We start from the raw sequence: 17,850 nt of genomic DNA, 5'->3' as shown, positions 1-17,850 counted from the left end.
GTGTGTGTCTGTATATGTTTTAGGTTTTCAGAATTAACTCTAGTCTTGAGTTCTTAGATGGGAAACACTACTTCTTTGAAAACCGTTGCCTTGTTTTTAGTTTGGTTGGGAAATCCCTTGAATGAGGGCCTTCATGCAAATCTTGGCGCGTTGCTGCGCTGTGTGGCCCTGGTGAAGGCAGCCCTGCCGACTCCTGCTTGGGTAAAGAGCCTCTTCCTCTTTAGTGAGAGCTTCAGGCTCCTGACAGGTGTGTCATGTTCCGTGTCTTGTTAGTGCTCGAGTGCTTCGCAGCTAGAGAGTGAGTATTGAATGTTGTCTTGTGTTTGCTTGAAAGGGGTCATATGTCCAGTGGTCATCCGTAATTACTTACTTATTTTCCTTTCCAGGTCCTTTCTGGGAGCTTTCCGGGAGTTCAGTTATGGGCGTGAGAGGTTTGCAGGGGTTTGTGGGCAGTACCTGCCCACACATCTGTACAGTGGTGGATTTCCGAGAGCTGGCAGAACGCCACCGAAGCGAGCACCCTGGGAGCACTCCTACCATCGTGGTCGACGCCATGTGTTGTCTCAGATACTGGTACACTCCCGAGTCTTGGATCTGCGGTGGCCAGTGGCGGGAATACTTTTCTGCTTTGCGGGATTTTGTTAAGACTTTCACAACTGTTGGCATCAAGCTGGTGTTCTTCTTTGACGGCACGGTGGAGCAGGAGAAGAGAGCTGAGTGGGTGAAGCGGAGGCTCAAGAACAGTAAGGAGATCTCCAGGATCTTCCAGTACGTCAGGTCACGCAGGGAGCAGCCCGGCAGAAACATGTTCTTCATCCCGTCGGGGCTGGCCATCTTCACACGATTCGCTCTGAAGACCCTGGGTCAGGAAACCCTGTGTTCCTTACAGGAGGCTGATTACGAGGTGGCCTCTTATGGCCTCCAGAATAACTGTCTTGGGATTCTTGGAGAAGATACTGACTACTTAATTTATGATACTTGTCCCTACTTTTCAATTGGTGACCTCTGCCTGGAGAGTCTTAGTACTGTCATGCTCTGTAGAGAGAAGCTCTGTGAGAGTCTGGCTATCAGCCTAGCAGACCTTCCTCTTCTGGCCTGCCTCCTTGGCAATGACATAATCCCAGAGGGCATGTTTGAGAGCTTTCGGTACAAATGCTTGTCTTCGTACACCTCTCTCAAGGAGAACTTTGACAAAAAGGGTAACGTTATTTTAGCTGTAGCAGACCATATCTCTAAAGTTCTTCACTTGCATCAGGGTGAGAAAAAGCTGGAAGAGATGTTACCTTTGGGACCAAACAAAGCTCTCTTTTATAAGGGTGTGGCATCCTATCTTTTGCCAGGACAGAAATCTCCATGGTTTTTCCAAAAACCCAAGGGTTTATTAACTTTACCCAAGCAGGTGGCATCCATGAGTTCAGACCCTGAACCCAAGCAAGGAGTTCCCATGTGCGCGGACCCCGAACCCAAGCAAGGAGTTCCCATGTGTGCGGACCCCGAACCCAAGCAAGGAGTTCCCATGTGTGCGGACCCCGAGCCCAAGCAAGGAGTTCCCATGTGTGCGGACCCCGAGCCCAAGCAAGGAGTTCCCATGTGTGCGGACCCCGAGCCCAAGCAAGGAGTTCCCATGTGTGCGGACCCCGAGCCCAAGCAAGGAGTTCCCATGTGTGCGGACCCCGAGCCCAAGCAAGGAGTTCCCATGTGTGCGGACCCCGAGCCCAAGCAAGGAGTTCCCATGTGTGCGGACCCCGAGCCCAAGCAAGGAGTTCCATGTGTGCGGACCCCGAGCCCAAGCAAGGAGTTCCCATGTGTGCGGACCCCGAGCCCAAGCAAGGAGTTCCCATGTGTGCGGACCCCGAGCCCAAGCAAGGAGTTCCCATGTGTGCGGACCCCGAGCCCAAGCAAGGAGTTCCCATGTGTGCGGACCCCGAGCCCAAGCAAGGAGTTCCCATGTGTATAGATCCTGAATCTAGGCAAGGAGTTCCCATGTGTATAGATCCTGAATCTAGGCAAGGAGTTCCCATATATGCACACACTGCAATCAAGCAAAAGTTACCTCTAGGGGCAGATCCTGAATTTAAACTGGAAGCATCCATGTGTACAGACCCTGCAATTAAACAAGACCGCATGCATATGGAGCCTGAAGTCAAACAAGTAACTATGGTTTCAGACCCTGAAATTTTAAAGGTACGTAGATATGCCTGTCTGAATCTGGGATGTCAGGATTGAAAATATACCCGTTGACTGATTGGTGGATTTGCCAGTGAATATTTATTGACTTCTTGCATAGTTAAGGCACTGTGGGGGACACAGGGCAGGACCTAGCAGTGTAGTTAGTAGGTAGGACACGTGCATTGGCAGCTCACATTATGAAGTGTGCTTCATATTGGTGCCTGCCTATCCTGGAAGAGAGCTCTGGGAATTGGAAGGAGAGTGACCACTGGGGTAGATACTCCTTGCTTCCATAACTCTTTGAAGAGTAGAAACAGTAGCCTTAAGCAGGCTATGGCCTGCCATTACCTCGCCACGGCCGCTTCTCCAGCTGGTCTGTCGTGGCCCTGCAGGTGCTCTTCTGCCCCCATGCTAGGTAATGCCTGCTAGTCTTTTTTGTCATGGCTGGGGGGGTCATTCACTCAGAGATGGCCCCTGGCCATCCGCCGCTGGGCACCTGCTGTGACATACACCTCGCTGGAACTTCATGCTTGCAACAGTGCTGTGAGGGCGGGGGTCGTGTTTGTTTCTTTTCACTGTGGAGCCCCTTTGGCCTGTCCCACTGTCTTGCAGTAGCTGCTCAGGAAGCCTTGAAGGCTCTGTTCCCTTTTTCTGGTACCTGCCCCTCCTTGAGTGATGCTCTCCTTCTTCCCACAAGTCCATGCGTTCTTCCGTCTTGAGAAGTCTCCCCTCTTTCTCTGTTGCATGCATTGTAGCAGATAAGCTAACTTGCTAACATAAAAAATTATAGTGAGAAGTAGGCTGTGATGTGTCTGTTTTTTTTTTTTTTAAGATTTTATTTATTTATTTGACAGACAGAGATCACAAGTAGGCAGAGAGGCAGGCAGAGAAAGAGGAGGAAGCAGGCTCCCCGCTGAGCAGAGAGCCCGACACGGGGCTCGATCCCAGGACCCTGAGATCATGACCTGAGCCGAAGGCAGTGGCCCTATCCAGTGAGCCACCCAGGCACCCCTGTGATGTGTCTGTTAAGAGAGTTATAGGTGAAAAAGTATGAAGGGGTTAAAATTATCCTACCTGGAAGCATCCTTAAGTGCTTCATAGAAGTACAGAATGTGGGTTAGAAGTTGGAGGGGGGCAGGGTTAGAACTCCGGGTGGAAGTGTAGTCGGGCAGTAGGAAGAAGTACAGGTGGGCGGGGGGGGCGGGGTAGGGGGTGGGGAGGCCAGATCCCAGCGGGGAACTAGAAGTCATCTGAACAGACTCATTACTCAAAGTCGGGAAAATGAATAGAGAAGGGCTAGATCTAACTTTGCTCAAATTCATTTGGTTTTACTATGAGGTTGGCTGTAGGAATGCTGGTTTAATACCGACCATGCAGAGTGGATTCTCCACTAGTGACCAGAAGGCACTGTCCACATCATTTCCCTTAATTGTCCCACGGCTCTGATGCTGGATGCACTTGCCTCCATTACCACGTGAGGACACGGGTGTGAAAGGGCTAACTGACATCATCTGCAGTCACATAGCTCGTACTCGGCAGAGCCCAGGTCCTCTGACTGACCCGTCCTCTGACTGCCAGTCTGACCCTTCGCTAGATGACATCTTTGTTCCCTGATGACACGTGGAGGACTGAGACCGTCACGGTCAGTCGTGTGGAGGCAGGAGCACGGAGGAGTTTGTCAGGAAGCCTCCCCCTGCTCCTGGACTTAGGCGTCAGAGGTGGCGCGGGGTGTCGGCCTTGGAGCCCCTGTAGCAGTTGGCCTGAAGGACAGGATGGGGAAAGGCACACAGGCAGAGGAATAGCAGAGCCAAAGTAGAGCACGCAGGCTGCCTCCCTGTCTGGAAGAGGGCCACTCTGCTGCTTGGCTGGCCCAGAGCTCCTGCGGAACAGGACCTGGCCCCTGCTGGTTCCCAACTCACACGCATTTCCCATTTGTGTGTGGTGTGCAAGTGTGCTCTCGGCGTGAGCTCTTCACGGACCCTGACTTCCATTCACCATCCCAACACGACCCATCCTTGGCCTTTCCTCTTTTACTGGACACCCTGGTCATCTCCCCCATCTCCCCGATTTCCAGCAAAGAGAGTTCTGACAGATTGGGTGAGACCACAAAGGGCAGCATGTGTATTATGAAAGAATTTAGGACTTGGTTTTTATACACTTTGAGGAGGTACTGGATATCTTTAAACAGGAGTGTGATGTGATCAGGGATACGTTTTTTGAAACATTGGTTATACTTCAGAGAATGCACTGGTGTGGCTGTTGCAGAAACCAAGATAGAACACAAAAGAGCTAGAATTAGGACAATGGCAAAGGGAAGGAAGAAACATTCAAAAGTCAGTCTTGCTGTGGAGGTAAGGGTCCTCCTGTGTTCTGAGATGGGAGTCCCCATGACTTAAGGGTGGGGAGGAAAAGTTTGACCCAGAGGGTACCTAGGAAAGACCATCCGATGCTTCGAAAACAGGCCTCAAGTTCCATTACTGGACAGGAGACAGCCATCGGGAAGTCATCTGACTGTACGTGGTCATGGAAACCCTCCAAGGAGAGGGTTGTGTAGGATGGAGCCTTCTGAAAACATCCGCTGAGAGAGGTGTTCCGACCAGGGGGGGAATGAGGAACGCTGACCCCAGGGGGGAACCCAAGGAGGCAGCTTTTAAGAATGAGAGCAGAAATGGCCAGGACTGCCAAGTGCTGCAGAGTAAAGTGGAAACAGGGCTAGGTGGCTGTTGGGGTTGGCAGTTAGGAGGGGTTCAAGGCCTGAGAGAGCCGTTGTCACACGGGGGCCTGGTGGAGGTCAGATGGCCAGGGTTTGAAGAGTACCTTGGAGGCAAAAGCCAGAGCTGGGGGTGCTTGCTCCTTCAGGAAGTTTGGTGGCGGAAGAGCCTCGGATGGGGAAGAGGGGAGGAGAGTGGGAAGCCCGCCTGCAGGGGGAGTTGGGCCGTTGTGAAGGGACGGACCGCGTGTTGGCTGCGCTACAGCTCTCCCATTGATCGTGGGCTTCATGATGTCTTTGAAGATAATCGTGTGAAGTTTCTTCGGTTCTCCTTACATTTTTCCTTAAAATTTGTTCACAGTGGAGTCTTCTAGCCCTATCAGATAGGTAACCCCAATTCCAACATGTAAGAATTTCAACCCCACACAGTCTCCTAGAAACCCTTTGGTAGAAGGCTGTAGTGCATGGCGGTTACCCTAGGCACGTACCATGGCCAGAGACCTATGTGGTTTCCATAATGTTGAATACACTGAATTACACTGAATTAAAAATCCTATGTTAGGATTTTTAGATTAGGTGAATATGTTAAGGTTTTTCCATGTGTGGATTGCTGTCTAGATCTATAGTTAAGGGCAGCGGTAAAAGGTACTTATTAGAAGACTCTGATCTAATTAGTGAATTAAAGTTCTAATTATAGAGAACTTACCTGAAAACCCCTGTATTCCCTCAGATTCTATACACTTGGCAAAATTGAAGATTTCTTGGTAGGGAGAATACGATTTGTTACAACTTTCTAGATAGATTTGTTGAAATACATCTCTCTTGAAAATGAAAAAGACTCAGATATGGAAGAGGGAATAGGAAAATAAGTCAGAAGCTATTTTGCCTCAAAAGGATCGTTAAAAACACAACTATAATGTTGGTAGATTCAGTATCAAAAGGAGCACATAGAGAAAGAAATAGCTCACTTCCATTGACCTTCCGTTAGAGAATCAAATAACAATCCTTTATTTTATTTTATTTTATTTTTTTAAAGATTTTATTTATTTATTTGACAGAGAGAAATCACAAGTAGGCAGAGAGGCAGACAGAGAGAGAGGAGGAAGCAGGCTCCCCGCTGAGCAGAGAGCCCGATGCGGGACTCGATCCCAGGACCCTGAGATCATGACCTGAGCCGAAGGCAGCGGCTTAACCACTGAGCCACCCAGGCGCCCAATAACAATCCTTTAAAAAATATTTTTTAACCTTACTTACCTTAAAGTTGCAAGCTTTCTGCTATCCTGATTTCAAGACATTTCAGCAAGGAGAGAGACGTTCGATAATGTGTGTGGCCTCGTGACAGTGGTGACGCTGGGAACCACGCGCTGTGGGCCAGGCCTCGCGTGCCGCTCTCATTAACCGTCTGCGTTGACGCATTTAACCCTGAGGATAGCTCTGTGAGGTTGGCACTTGCATTAAACCTACTTTATATCTGAAGAACGGAAGGAATAGAGTAAGATTCAATTCTACAAAAACAAATCAAAATAACTAGAACTGCTTAAAAGTATGTATAACAAGAATACTGATTCAGAGTTTTCAACATTCCAAGTTGTCCTAACACCACATTTTAGATGCCTTCTGTGGCAGACTGTTTGGATTTGAATTTTGAGTAGTAATCTGGATAAATCACTCCTGTACTAGTGAGAATGTTCTTCACAGGGGCACCCGGGTGGCTCAGTGGGTTAAGCATAGGACTCAGCTCAGGTCATGATCTCAGGGTCCTGGGATCGAGCCCTACACCAGGCTCTCTGCTCAGCCGGGAGTCTGCTTCCCCCCTCCCCGCCTCTCTGCCTGCCTCTCTGCCTGCTTGTGATCGCTCTTTCTGTCAAATAAATTAATAAAATCTAAAAAAAAAGTTCACAGAAAAAATAAAAGCTGTATGTAGATTACTATAGGCCTGTGATCTTAGCTCCTTTCTTTAATTTTTTTTAAGTATTTTATTTCTTTATATGCAAGAGAGTGACCACAAGCAGGGGAGAGGGGAAGGGAGAAACAGGCTCCCTACCGAGCAGGAAGCCAGACACAGGGCTCTCTCCCAGGACCCTGGGATCATGATCTGAGTCAGAGGCTTAACTGACTCAGCCCCCCAGGCGCCCCTTAGCTCCTTTTTTTTTTTTTTTTTTTAAGATTTTATTTATGTATTTGACAGAGATCACAAGTAGGCAGAGAGAGAGGAGGAAGCAGGCTCCTTGCTGAGCAGGGAACCCGATGCGGGACTTGATCCCAGGACCCAGGGATCATGACCTGAGCCGAAGGCAGAGGATTTTACCATGGAGCCGCCCAGGCGCCCCACAGCTTCTTTTTAAGGAGAAAGTGGAATGCAGCCCTGTGTCTTGTCACCTACCTTGTGCCCACATTGCTGGTTACAAGGCAGAAACGGGGTGTGCAGTACCTGTGTTTGCTCAGTGAGGAATTACTGAACAGCTGAGCGACTGTGGTCCAGTTTGTGACCCCAGCAAAGTGCAGTTTACTCAGGGAGGTCGGACCAGATAACTACTACAGGACCCGTGTGGGCTGACCCCATTAGGAAAGGGGAGGTGAGTTCCGGTTGGGAGCAGAAGGTGGACCCGAATGAGAGAGGGGCCTGTGAGGTGGGAGGGCCCTGAGAGGCGCCTTTCCTGGAGCCCAAGTGCGGATGAGGAAGGTTCGAGTATTCCTGAGGAGCAGAGAAGGTGCTCCCTTGGGGCTGGTTTCTGCGAGGTGGATTGGTGTCCTGGGAAGAGGACACTGGGGCCTTAAAAGTTAGGGTGAGGGTGCTTTGAGCAGGGCAGTGACGGGGCCTGTTTCTCGGAAGACAGGAGGTCGGGCTGGAGAGCGGGGAGTGGGCTCGGGCCGGTTGGAGTCTGCACAGTGACGCCTCCCGACAGGCGCCGGCAGGCCGGGGGCCGCGGAGTCCGTGCGCGGAGCCCGGCGGGCGGTAGGAGGTGGAGGAGGCGCAGTGGACAGCTTGGAGCCTCCAAGGGCCGAGGAAAGGATGCAGGGACGGCTCCGTGCCATGAGCCCGAGGGACCGCGACTCCACTTCCGAGGGCCTAAAAGCACCGGTGTTGGTTTTTCCTTCTGAAGGTCACTGTTTGTGTCCGAGGAGAAAGCAGCTGTGTTTGGATCTCGTGCAGGTGGCTAGAGCGCATCACGTGCAGGCCGAGAGCTACCTGGTGTACAGCATCATGAGCAGCGGCGAGATCGAGTGCAGCAACACGCTGGAGGACGCCCTGGACCAGGCCCTGCCCAGCCAGGCCTTCGTCTACCGCCCGGTGCGGCAGCGCGTCTACGCCCTCCTGCTGGGCGACGGCAGAGGTGAGCCGCCGGCTCCGCGGGCCGGGACACACCAGATCGAGCCGAACGCGTTCTCGTCAGAACACAGAGATAATTAAAAGGGTTTTTGTGTCTCTGCAAAATCTGTAATTGAGAAGCGCACTCGCATCTGTGCCACGTTCAGGGTCATCGCCGTGGGACAGCTCTGTCCGATTAGCAGACCGCTGAGCAGTATTCATTAGAGGAGCGCATTGTTTTTATAAAATGTTGTAGTTTTAGTCCATGAAAGGATTTGTGTTTTCTGGAAAAACACCCTGTTCTCCTGCAGGAGTGTGGGGTATGTTTATTATGAGAAGACCATGTCTACTTCTTTTTCTTCCAAATGTGATTTTCATAAAATAATTCCATAAAATCTAGTACATCATATTTTGAAGTATAAGCAGAGTTTTCCTTTAGAGTGTTTTTAAAACTTTTTTTTTTTTTTTAAGATTTTATTTATTTGTCAGAGAGAGGGGGAGAGAGCGAGCACAGGCAGACAGAGAGGCAGGCAGAGGCAGAGGGAGAAGCAGGCTCCCCGCCGAGCAAGGAGCCGGATGTGGGGCTCGATCCCAGGACGCTGGGATCACGACCCGAGCCGAAGGCAGCCGCTTAACCCACTGAGCCACCCAGGCGTCCCTCCTTTAGTGTTTTTATTTAGGTTTTTCTCCTCTATATTTTCCTTGTGCAGCAACGGCAAGAGAGTGGGAGAGGACTGCCAGTGGCCAGAGCAGGAGAGTTGGGGGGCCTCCCTCACCGTTTGGAAAATCCTCTGTTTTTGGAAGAGTTGGGGGGCACGGGGGTAGAGAACAGCTCTTCATAGTAAAGACGAGTGATGCTTCACACGTGTAGTTACCTCTGAGGTGAGGTCCTGTTCCCCTGCGACAGGCATCCAGGGACTCTGGCCTCACCTGACAGCGCTTAGATGAGAAACGGGGCTGTGCACACGGTGATTGGGACCGGAGGCCGAAGCAGTAAGATCCCACTGAAACCGTGTCTGTGGTCCTTTTGCCTGAACTCCGTTCTTGCAGACGTGTTGATGTCCCACTGTTGTTCCAGGAAGTAAGCATTTACGTAGCCTGCGGGTCGGGACAGTCTGGCCCAAGTGCTGTCCTTGTCCTCGGCTCTGTTGCTGTGGGGCAGCGAGGCTCTCCGGACCCAGCTTCCGGTAGAGTCTTCGCACCTACTGCCTTGTCCCACCTGTGCTGTCCCAGCGCAGGGGCTTCTGTGCCCTGAGGAAGGCGTGAGCAGGACATTGACACTAACTGAACAACGGAAACCAAAGAACCTATGGAATAAACTTTGGGACCAGATAGTACGTAAATAATTTTTTCGATTTCTTTTTCTCACGTGGTTTCTTCTCCATATTCTTCTTAACTGCAAGTGATTTTGCATTGATTGTCATGATTACAAAAAAGATAACCGTGAAAAAAATTTTACGTTGTAGAGGATTTGCCGGGAATTTTTATTTTTTATTTTTTAGTTTTTTTTTAAAAGGTCTTTATTTCTTTGAGAGAAAGAGAGTGAGAGAGAGCATGAGTGGGGCAGGGGACAGGGAGAGACAGGTCCCCCGCTGAGCAGGGAGCCTGATGCGGGTGGGTCCCGGGACCCCGGGAACATGACCTGAGTCACGGGCAGACGCTTCACTGACTGAGCCCCCGGCACCCCTCATTAGTGCGGTTTTATTAACTACATTCCAGACCTTAATCAGTTTCATCATCTTTTATACGTTCACTCATTTATTTATTTCTGTGTGTGTGTATGGTTTCGTGGATTCTGTTCGATGTCAGGACACAGAATCGGTCCACCCCCATGAAGGAGCTCTCTCATGCTGCCCCTTTGTGTCCTGCCCTCTGGCTCTGTCCCCTGTTCACCACTGGTTCGTCCTCAATCTCTGTATCTTGGTTTTTGCAAGAATGTTGCATAAATGTTTGGTCATGTCAAGAATGTCACCTACGTGTAATCTTTTGAGATTATGCATATGTTTTAAATATTGTGATATGATTCTTACTTTTCCTTCAAACCAGGGGCTGGCGAACTTCTGTGAAGGGCCAGATGATAATACATATTTCAGACTTTGAGGGCCCCTGTAGTCTGTGTGACAAGTACGCTCTGCTACTGCGGTGTAGACACGAGTCTCACAGGAGCATAGCTGTGTCTCCATAAAGCTTAATCTACTTTTTCCTTGTGGCAAAACTTGAATTTTATATAGTCTTCCTTTATCACAAAATACTCTTCTTTTGATAATTTTCTAATCTAAAGTAATGTGAGCTTATTATAATTTTCAGACTGTATAAAAACAAGCAAATCAGATTTGGCCCATTGACTGTCATTTTCCAACCATTATATTAAACAGTCACTTGCCTTTTAGAGCAGTTTACAAATGAGAAGTCTCTTAAGTGCACCATTTCTGGTGCTTTCCATTTCTTTGTGTACCTCCAAATGTCCTTTGGTATCAGCTTTCTTCATTTAGAGAACTTGCTTTTACACTTCTTTTGGTGCTCATTTTATTTCCTAATTTTTTCCCCTGAAAATATCTATATTTCAGAAGTATAGTTTTGCTGTATATATAATTTTAGGTATTTTGTTGTTGTTCAGCACTGCAAGGATGTTACGTTATCTCTGGCGCGTATTGGCTGTCGTGGTGACTGAGGTCATCCCCACTGTTGTCCCTCATCTGTAACAAGTGTGTTTCCCTCCGGTTGTCCGTAAGGTTTCTCTCTGCACTGGTTTCCAGCAGTTTGTTGAGGCCGAGCTTTGGAGTGATACACCCTGTTTATTCTGCTTGGGATTCCTGAGCTTTTTAGACCAAAGAGTGGGTATTTCCTACCAAATCTGAAGGAAAAGTGAGTTCTGTTCCATCAAACATTGTCTCCTGCCTGTTGTCTTCCTCCTCACTCTGGGCCTCCCCCTTCCTGCCTGGTTACTGCCCATGGTGCCCATCACACACCCGGGCTTGCCCTCCAGCCTCCTTTCTCTGTGCTCCGTGTGAGTGAGTCCTGCTGCGCTTGCTTCAGGTTCGCTGAGCCTTCCTTCCGCGACACCTGTTCTGCTGTTAGCCCGTCCCGGGCGATGTCTCAGTCTTCACCCCCTGTGCCCCCATGCTCAGCTTTGCCTTTCAGTCCTTAAATTTGGGGCGCCTGGATGGCTCAGTCATTAAGTGTCTGCCTTTGGCTCAGGTCATGATCCCAGGGTCCTGGGATCGAGCCCCACGTCGGGCTCCCTGCTCAGTGAGGAGCCTGCTTCTCCCTCTCCCACTCCCCGTGCTTGTGTTCCTTCTCTCACTGTGTCTCTCTCTGTCAAATAAATAAAATATTTTAAAAAATAAATAAATTCTTAAATTTATGTAGTACCTGTTTTCAAGACCTTGTCCACTAATTCCATCAGCTCCCTCTCTTCTGGGCCTGTGCCTGTTAATTGACTTTATCCTCATAAGGGGGCATGTGTTTCTGCTTATTCTCAAACGCACTGTGTTTTGATCGCAGCCTGGAAGATTCTGGATCTGTGAAGGGTATTGTGTTCTGTCAGGCAGTAAATTTACCTGATCCTTTCAGGGATTGCCTTAAGCTTTATTAGGCTGGGTCTGTGGGGACTCTCACTCTGGAGCTGGAATGGCCCTGCTCCTGGGGCTTGACCTTCCTGGGCTGTCTGTCACCTGAGTGTTAGGTGTCTAATGAGGGTCTCTGCACATTGGCTGGTAGGACTCTGATGTTGTGGAGCTCTGTAGGGCCCACTGGTTACATGGCGGGGCGGATCTGTCGTCGTCTTGTCCAGCCTCCCTGCGTTTTGCTCTGGACACATTAGAGCTCAATTCTCAACGAGGTCCTCAGGGTCACCTCTTCAGATTTTGGAAGCTCCTTTCTGCGCAGTGCCTGCTCTTGTGTTCTGTGCTCCAGTCCCTTGACTGTCACACAGTCCTGAGCTGCAGATTCTGCTTGTCTCAGAGACTTTCTTGTTCTGGTTGGACGCTCTTTCCCTAGGCTGCAGTCCGTGCAGTGCCTCTGTCCAGCTCAGGAATGCGGTGGTGCAGAAATGTGTCCGGAAATGGAGATGTCGGTCAGAGGACTGGTCCGGCAGGTCTGCCCCCGTCTCTGCCACCCCCCACCTACTCTGCCCCTGCTCCAACCCCTGCCCTCTGCCACCCCCACCGTGTGGAAGGCCCTTACACCGCGTTTAGCCTTTTTACGCGCAGATGGTCCCATTCACTTGCATTGCTCTAGAAACTCTATCCATGTTGACAAATACAACTTTTGTTTTTCTGGCTCAGGCCAGTCTTCTGATTAATTCTGTTTGTCCCTTCTGAACGTAAAAACCACCCCAGACTAACTTCCTCATCAGAAGTCCGTTCTCTGAAAGAAGCATGTGCTTTTCCTTCTAAGCTTCTCTCGGTTTATGTGCTTGTTTGCCTGATGTCCCTTGTGCCCACTGGCTGTCAGCTGAGCTAGCAGAAACTGTTCAGGTGGCATCAGCAGATTCCTGGTGTAAACTAGGTGACTGACACATGTTTTTGAGTTTATGTTTAGAACATCAGCCTTTCAGGAGTGTTTCCATTCCGCACAGCTTTCCTCGGGAAAGGGTGATGGTGATGGTGGAGTTGCAGACGGCAGGAGCACGAGCTGAGCAGCTTTCTCTGCGCCCCGCCTGGTGGACAAGTGGGAGCCACTTGTTTAAAGTGAGGTGTTTTTGGAACCAAAGGCATTTTTAACTCCGCGGGTGTAGACCCTGAGCCCTAGACCCAGCCTCTGACACCCACACAGCTGTAGACCCTGGGGGTCTGAGCCGGAAGGTGCGGGCACCGGACAGATCCCTCATTGTGGCCACACGTTGGAGAGCGCGTCTGGTGATGTGGGGGTGCTGGCGACACTCCTGCCGGCATTTTGTCAGAGGAGTGTGTGCTGCTTCGGTGGCCGCGTCGTGTTCCGGCCCCGGGAGGGAGCATCGCGCAGTCATCACCGTGACTTTACGGCACTTCTTCCTTCAGATCCCAGCTCTGTCTCCTTGTGAGAGTCTTCGCTTACTGTGTCACCGTGAAGCCTTGTGTATTTTAGGAAACAGAAAAGAACTGGAAAGATGCCAAAGGCAGAGCCTGTCCTGCTCCCTTCCTTCAGGTCGTTAGCAGAGCTGGGGAAGAGCCGCCTGCTCGCTCAGTGACACCCTGGGAAGCCCACCCGGCAGGAGGAGGCTGGTGGCCTCAGCACGGGCAGTCCAGGCGTGCGGCGCCTTCACAGAGCGCCTACAGGCCAGCAGCTCATTACCATCTGAGGTCTGTCTGTGCAAAAAAGTACGTGTGGGGAATTTTTTAATTTTTTTCAGGACTCAGGCCATATATAAATACAGATTAAACCAGCCTTATATTACAGAACTACAAGGACAAATAGTTTTCTTTAAAAGCCTGAGGGATGGTTTATTAAACTTAAAAATTGAGCGATTGTAATCAACGACTTCTCCTCACTCTCCCCTTGCCTGCTATTGCCCCCAACGTCTGCCCACAGGCCCTCCCTGCCCCTGCAGGCCAAGTGAGAGTGGTCAGCGAAAGCTAGCTGGAGCTTCCGTGGGGGACGGGGTGCGAGAGTGGATCATTGCACAGCTTTGCTCCAGGCAAAATATCTTCGTTACATACAGACGATCGTAGAGTGTGGATCGATGTGTCTGTTGTTTGGGAATAGCAGGAGACCAAGTTTGATCATGTCGTTTTCCCGTTTTCTATATAAAACATTACAGCTTGGGGCGCCTGGGTGGCTCAGTGGTTAAGCCTCTGCCTTCGACTCAGGTCATGATCTCAGGGTCTTGGGACTGAGCCCTGAGTCGGCCTCTCTGCTCAGCGGGGAGCCTGCTTCCCCCTCTCTCTCTGCCTGTCTCTCGACCTACTTGTGATCTCTCTGTCAAATAAATAAAATCTTTAAAAAATATATTACGGCTTGAAGGGAGTTAAACTAGCAAGGACTTCTCTCAACTTCTTTATCCCTTTGAACACAGAGCCGAGCAAATTGAAAGTTTGAGTGAGAAAATCGACTTTTGTTTTTTTGGAATTGCCAAACTCAAGTTCCCTCTTCTCTTTCTTGATTTTTAGGCATTTAAGAAGATTATTTCATTCTAATTCAGATTAACCAAATTGTTGTAAACATTTCTGCTATAGTTTCAAAGTGCACACCAGGCTAAAACCTTTGAAATTTTGTCTTTCCTATTTAGGCAGTTTTTTTAATTTATTTTTAAATTTTTAATGGAGGTAAGTTGATATAAAGTACTGTATTCATTTCAGGTGGACAACGTGGCGACCCGACATTTGTATAAATTACGAGGCACTCAGCACATTGAGTCTGGTCGCTGTCGGTCACCGAATACACTTTTTCCAGGGTTGTTGATGCGTTCTCTGTGCTGTGATTTCATCTCCATGCCTTGGTGGTTTTATGACTGGAAGTCTGTGCCTCTTAATCTCCTTCCCCTGTTTTCACCCATCATCTCAACCCCCTTGTCTCGGGCGGCCGCCACGTTCTTCTCCGTATTTAGGAGTATGTTTCTGTTTGTTCATTTGTTTTGTAGATTCCACATACAAGTGAAATGATATGGTATTTGTGTTTGTCTGGCTTATTTCGCTTAGCGTGAGACCTTCTGGATCCATCCATGCTGCCCAAAATTTCATTGTTTTTTAGGGCTGACTGATACTCTTCTGTGTGTGTGTGTGTGTGTGTGTGTGTGTTGCATGCACCAGCTCTTTGTCCGTCCATTAGTCACTGGACACTTGGGCTCTTGCTGTATCTTGGCTGTTATAAATAATGCTGCAGCAAACATAGGGGTTCATAGGGGTTCATAGATCTTTTCAAATTTGTGTTTTCATTTTCTTCGGGTAAATGCCCAGAAATGAAATTACTGTATCACATGGTAGTTCTACTTGTAATTTTGTGAGGACGCTCCGTGCTGTTCTCCAGAGTGGCCACACCAGCTTGCATTCCCACCAATACTGCACAAGGTCTCCCCTTTCTCTGAGTCCTCACAAACACCTGTTGTTTCCTGTGGTGTTAATTTTAGCCGTTCTGACAGTGCGAGGGGAGATCTCACTGTGGTTTTGATTTCATTTCTCTGATGATGAGTGGTGTTGGACATCTTTTCATGTGTCTGTTGGCCATCTGGATGTCTTCTCTGGAGAAATGTCTCTTCAGGTTCTCTGCCCATTTTTTAATCAGATTGTTTGGTTTTTTGATGTTGAGTTATAGAAGTTCTTTATATACGTTGGATACTAACCCTTATTGGATATGTCATTTGCAAATTTCTTCCATTCACTAGGTTACCTTTTGGTTATAGTGATGATTTTCTTTACTGGGCAGAAGCTTTTTAATTATTTATTTAAAGATTTATTCATTTATTTATTTGAGAGAGAGAGTAAGAGAGAGCACAGGTGGGGGTGGGCAGAGGGAGAAGCAGTCTCCCCGCTGAGCAGGGAGCCCAGTGCAGGGCTTGATCCTGGGACCCTGGGATCACGACCTGAGCTGAAAGTAGACGTTTTAATCAACTGAGCCACCCAGGTGCCCTAGGGCAGAAGCTTTTTAGTTTGTTGAAGTCCCAATAGTTTATTTTTGCTTTTTTGCCTTTGCTTTTGTTGCCTCAGGAGATGAATCCAAAAACAATATTGCTCAGACCAAGTATCCAAGAGTTCATTGCCCCTTGTTTTCTTTGAGGAGTTTTATAGAAAAACCTTTGAAATTATGTGGTACCCCAGAGAATAGGCTAACCTCTAGGATTTTTCAGCAATATCTGTTTATTTTAAGAGGATCTCGGGTAACACTTTGCTCCTGGCTCTGGGTTTTGAAGGACTGGGAAGTTTGTGTCTGTAGGAGGGATAATTTGGATTAAAAGTGAAAATGCTGCTGTCTGAATATTTAGGTTTGGATAAGTCATCACATAATGCCTATTCTTTGTAAATGCTGACACATTTTCTAGCCACTGTACGCTGCCCTCTTACCCTCCTGCGGGAGAGGAAGGAGGGGAGGGCACCCTGAAGGAGCTCCTGTTGCTCGGCAGCTCACTGGGGTGAGGGCAGGGCGCAAGGAACCTGCAGACGCTGCATAGTGACCGCTCACCTCTACCTGCCCTGCCCCTCCTGAGAAAACACTGTCTGTATCGCTGTCATTTCCTGCGTCCTTGCCCATAGTTTCAGATAAAACTTCATTCAAGGAGTAACAGTTCCGATCAGCAGGTCTGTTGGACCTTTCATCCTCTGGCTGGTCGATTTCTAATGTGGTAAGGGTTACGGGTTTTCCTGTTCACGCCTCTGTCAGTAGCCGTTAGGTACTGCCTTTTAAGCAGCCGGCGCACTCTTGGTCTGTGGCTGCGTGGCGTGGTCACGGAGACTCATTGGAATTAAGTCATTCACCTGAAAAGCAAAAGCTTTTGTTCTTTTGTTAATTAGGAGAAACTGTAGTTAATATGGACTTAATCCTCACTGGTCTAAATTATGAAGAAAAGAAGGAATCTGCTGTCTGTGGTGATGTAAACTTGGAGAAGTAGGACGCTGGAGTCCATGCTGCCCTTTGGCCTGGTTTGTGCAGATCTGGGGTGGATGGAGCCTGGTGAGCTGGTTTTCGAGGGCGGCTCTTTCTTCCTGGGTTGTAGCGGAGTAGCTGACCGGTGTGTGGCATTTCCCAAAACTGACTTCTCCAGGTAGATTCCCTAGTAAGTGTCCAGTAAATGATGGCCGTGCCTTCTTCCTGCGTTCTTCAAAGTTGAAGCTCTGAGAGGGCGACCCCAAACCCTGGGGTTTGGAGGGTCAGAACAGTTTCAGTTGAAAGATGGTATAAAATGTGGTTTTGTAAATGGTTTGATAATTTTCCAAAAAGACAGCTGGCAGGCTGGTGGAGAGCTCTTGTCCGTGAGATACTGTGCCTAGTGAGGTCTGTCTCTGGGTGTGAGAGAGTGCGCTCCGTTCAGAAACAGCGACCTGAAACATTCACTCTGTTGACTGCTTTTTAGTGTAATGAATACATAGGCCAAGAGGGTTACATAGAGAGTTGGGGGGGGGGAGTTGTTTTTAACAACTACAAGAACACTTTTCAGAGTTCGTTCTTTCTTTTTGTGTTTGTGAGATGTAAGTTGAATGTGTTCGTTAAACTTTGCGTTAACAGGCATCTGCCCTGGGCGTCGTGCTGGGACTAAGGACTGGGACGAGGTCTCAGGAGCTCAGTTGGGTGGCAGTGAGGGGGGGACGGTGGCGTGTGCAGTGTTGGCCAAAGTGCTGCGGCGGACAGCACGGAAGTCGGGGCGAGGAGAGAAGCGGGCTTGGAGTGGGGGTGTGGTGGACATGGGCCGAGGAGGTAAGAAAAGGCACGGTGAGTTTGAGGGGGCGAGGTTCTCCAGCTGAGGAGCAGGGGGTGAGCCAGAGCCAGCTTTGGCTTCCCTGGGGACCCAGCCCAACAGCACACATCCCTGGGGGGTGATGGGCCAGAGACTCGGGAACCCTGCAGGTCACCATGTGCAGGTGCAGCTGGGGGTGCTGGGGCCGGCAGCATGCAGTGGGGTGGGAGCTGGAGGCTTGGCGTGCTCCCAGGTGTGCACCCTTCTGCTGGCACAGGGGGCTGCTGTTGTGGGATCTTCAGTTAGGACCAGTGTCCTGGTCCAGTTTTCATTGTAAAAAAGCAAAAACCAAAAAGC

At 49.3% G+C, this 17,850-nt stretch overlaps 1 protein-coding gene across 1 annotated transcript in view; it reads left to right on the top strand.

Annotated features, from left to right (window-relative positions):
• The first annotated feature begins 370 nt into the window (after window positions 1–370).
• Window positions 371–17,850, top strand: part of FAM120B (family with sequence similarity 120B) — a 77,829-nt gene continuing 60,349 nt past the window's right edge. The window contains 3 exon segments of the mRNA XM_032338412.1: window positions 371–1,766; window positions 1,769–2,184; window positions 8,034–8,214. Of these exon segments, the coding sequence (XP_032194303.1) occupies window positions 419–1,766; window positions 1,769–2,184; window positions 8,034–8,214 (1,945 nt within the window). The 5' untranslated portion in view covers window positions 371–418.

This window comes from Mustela erminea, chromosome 4 (assembly GCF_009829155.1).
Source record: "Mustela erminea isolate mMusErm1 chromosome 4, mMusErm1.Pri, whole genome shotgun sequence".
NCBI lineage: Eukaryota > Metazoa > Chordata > Mammalia > Carnivora > Mustelidae > Mustela > Mustela erminea.
The sequence above is the reverse complement of the archived record's forward strand: the minus strand, read 5'-3'. Positions and strand labels throughout refer to the sequence as shown.